We start from the raw sequence: 2,605 nt of genomic DNA, 5'->3' as shown, positions 1-2,605 counted from the left end.
CACACGGCAGAGACATATATCATAAGTTGGGGTCCAATAATGAGTTAGTGACTTGTAACAAGAAGCCTAGCTGCCCTACTTTGTACAAATCTAATCCAAAATTAGCTATCTGCTGTGGAACTTGCTTATGTAAGGTTTAATTTGTCATTGAAGCAAAATCATAGTAGTGAGACTGCAATACTGTGTAAAATTACAATTGGTGCAATTGGTTTTTAGTAAGACATCGATGACAATATGGCAGAGAGAGAAAACAACCGTACATTTCTATTTAAGTTACAAGCTATTCGAATCTACTCCAGTAAACTTTACAGAGGTAATCCAACTCCCCAGTCCCTATATAATCTCAAAGTTGCTCTAAAATTACATCTCAATAAGTTGAAAATGATTTGTCAATAATCTCTATTCCATAAAAGTTCTGTTGTATCTTTCCTTTCCAAGATTCCAAAGTGGTCCTTTATGTTAGGTACTCAAAAATGTTACCACCAAAATATGCAGCATCAGCTCGTATGCATGCTGGATCTGCCTTTACAGAATTTTGACTCGCCTTGCTTTGCAACTGTGAATTAATTTTCTTACATCCCGTCTAACTGACAAAGAAGCACAAACCATAGCAACAATCATTGTTGGGTACATATGAATAGCTTTTGTGGGAACCATAATGATTTCTCTGAGAAGGCCCCATGTAATAAGCATCGTCCCAAAGAGGCTCATTCTTTCGTGCCTTAAGAGACTTACAAATGCTCCTACAACAGCCAAGTAGCTCCCTGCAAGAATCTGGTGTAATGCAAAATTTGGGATATGAGATCATTGGCTTAAAATTGAAGAACATTGAGTAACCAAAACTTCTACATCTAATTAGACATTGATCAATGATCGAGCAACATATGAGTCCTTTGGCAGTAAAATTTTGAATTAAACCAACCTCTAGGCGCTGAAGATCAGATGCTGCAGGAGGTTTCCTCACATTGGTGAGGTTATATAACTTCAACAATTTGCCATAGCTTGGCAAAGACCTGTTCTTGATGATAGCATTGGCAATAGCCCCTGGATACAGAAGAACCTTAACTACATATGTAGGGAAGAGCTCACTGGCAATCAACTGAGAGGATGTTACCTCAATAGGAGTTTTGCATATTCCAAATCTACATGGTACCCTGTAGAGTTGAGAAAACAATATTTTAAGAAGGTAATTACTAAATGTCTAGATGATATTGACAAATATTTTGGGTTCTTTCTAGGCTTTAGTGGCATTTTGACAAATTTCCAAACACATTTTATCAGCTGCGGAAGAGTTTTGAAAGGATTTCAGATTCTAAATGAGAACCACACCTGCATTAATCCTGGATCCGTATGCAGGCTCCTACGCTATTTACAGAAGAAAAAGATATAGCTTGACTAGAAATCAATTCTATAACATGCCATGGAGTAGATTCCTGGTACATTTCTCTTGTTTGTCAGATGTGGCAATATATTTTTTAAGCACCAAAGAAAAAACAAAAACAAATAGGAGTTCTGTGGCTGGTTGCAATGCAAGAAAAATATCACAAATATGAACAAACAAAAGAAAACCAAAAAGAGAAAAGAAAGTTAAGAAGTCAGAGTTGTAGCATAATGCTATGCAAATTGCACTAGACTTTCCAGATTTTGGCTAAAATAAAAAATGTGGTGGCCAGGAGAAGAGAGAAAAGCAATAGATGGCATGGAATATTCTATTTCTGTGAAATTAAAAGAAAAAAAAGGAATCCCAGTGGCGTGTGATGCTTATACATTTGTTATTTTCGTCTCTTGTTGCTGGGTGTAAACTACCAATCCATCATTATCAATAAAATTAAAAATTTTAAAAAGAAAAGGATGGGAGGAGAAATGGGGTTACCTGAAGAGAGGGATTTGAAAGATGATAAGAAGGAAATACATAAAAGAAGCAATGCAGGATATGAAGCTTGCCCATTTCCTTGAAGAAGCCATTGGAGAAGGAACCCACGATATGGAAGGGAAAAAATGTTGCAGAGAGGAAACAGGAGAGAGAGAAAATAGAAGGAAGTTATTGTGGTAAAACTGGTTAGGAAGGGATGGAAATCACGGGGTCATATTGTTCACACGTTTGCGTTTGAATTTTGTTACCTTATTACATATATTCCCTCTCTCTCTATGAGTTTGAATTCCTACCTTCAAATAAAATAAATGAATCCTCGATTCTCGACACTACCCTAATTAGGTTTCTTAATTGCCCTTTTTTTTGGAATAAAAAGACATGGGGAAACAGACAAACCTTCTTGTGTTTCATGTGAAGCTTGAGTTCCAATACTTTGTAATATCTGTCAATTTGTTGCATGCCATTTTCTTTTTTGAGGAATTATTGTATGCAATATTAGTTTAGAATGGAAAATTGTTTCTTGCTTTATAGTGGTAAATATTGCCCTTACGTTAAAATATGATATAAACAATTGGTGTTATTTCCGAACATATTCAAGCATCAAGCTGATCCATTTATTATGGTGATTGTAGACTCGAGTGCAGTGATGGGGGAGGGTGGCAACCTTGATTGAAAGTAAGCAACATCCATAGAGAAATTTATTGCATATGTTGTTGCATTTGCCCCGTCAAT

The 2,605-nt window shown here is 36.1% G+C and overlaps 1 protein-coding gene across 1 annotated transcript; it reads right to left on the bottom strand.

Moving 5' to 3' along the window:
- Positions 1-209: 209 nt before the first annotated feature.
- LOC18595744 (uncharacterized) lies at positions 210-2,105 on the bottom strand. Its single transcript, XM_007023828.3, has 3 exons — positions 1,874-2,105; positions 923-1,154; positions 210-774 (listed from the first exon to the last, which is right to left on the bottom strand). Exons 1-3 carry the CDS (start codon positions 1,963-1,965, stop codon positions 526-528), a joined length of 573 nt encoding a protein of 190 aa, XP_007023890.1. The 5' UTR covers positions 1,966-2,105; the 3' UTR covers positions 210-525.
- Positions 2,106-2,605: the final 500 nt, after the last annotated feature.

Source organism: Theobroma cacao, chromosome 6 (genome assembly GCF_053813885.1).
Source record: "Theobroma cacao isolate CCN51 chromosome 6, ASM5381388v1, whole genome shotgun sequence".
Lineage (NCBI taxonomy): Eukaryota > Viridiplantae > Streptophyta > Magnoliopsida > Malvales > Malvaceae > Theobroma > Theobroma cacao.
This window is presented reverse-complemented; position numbering and strand designations above follow the sequence as displayed.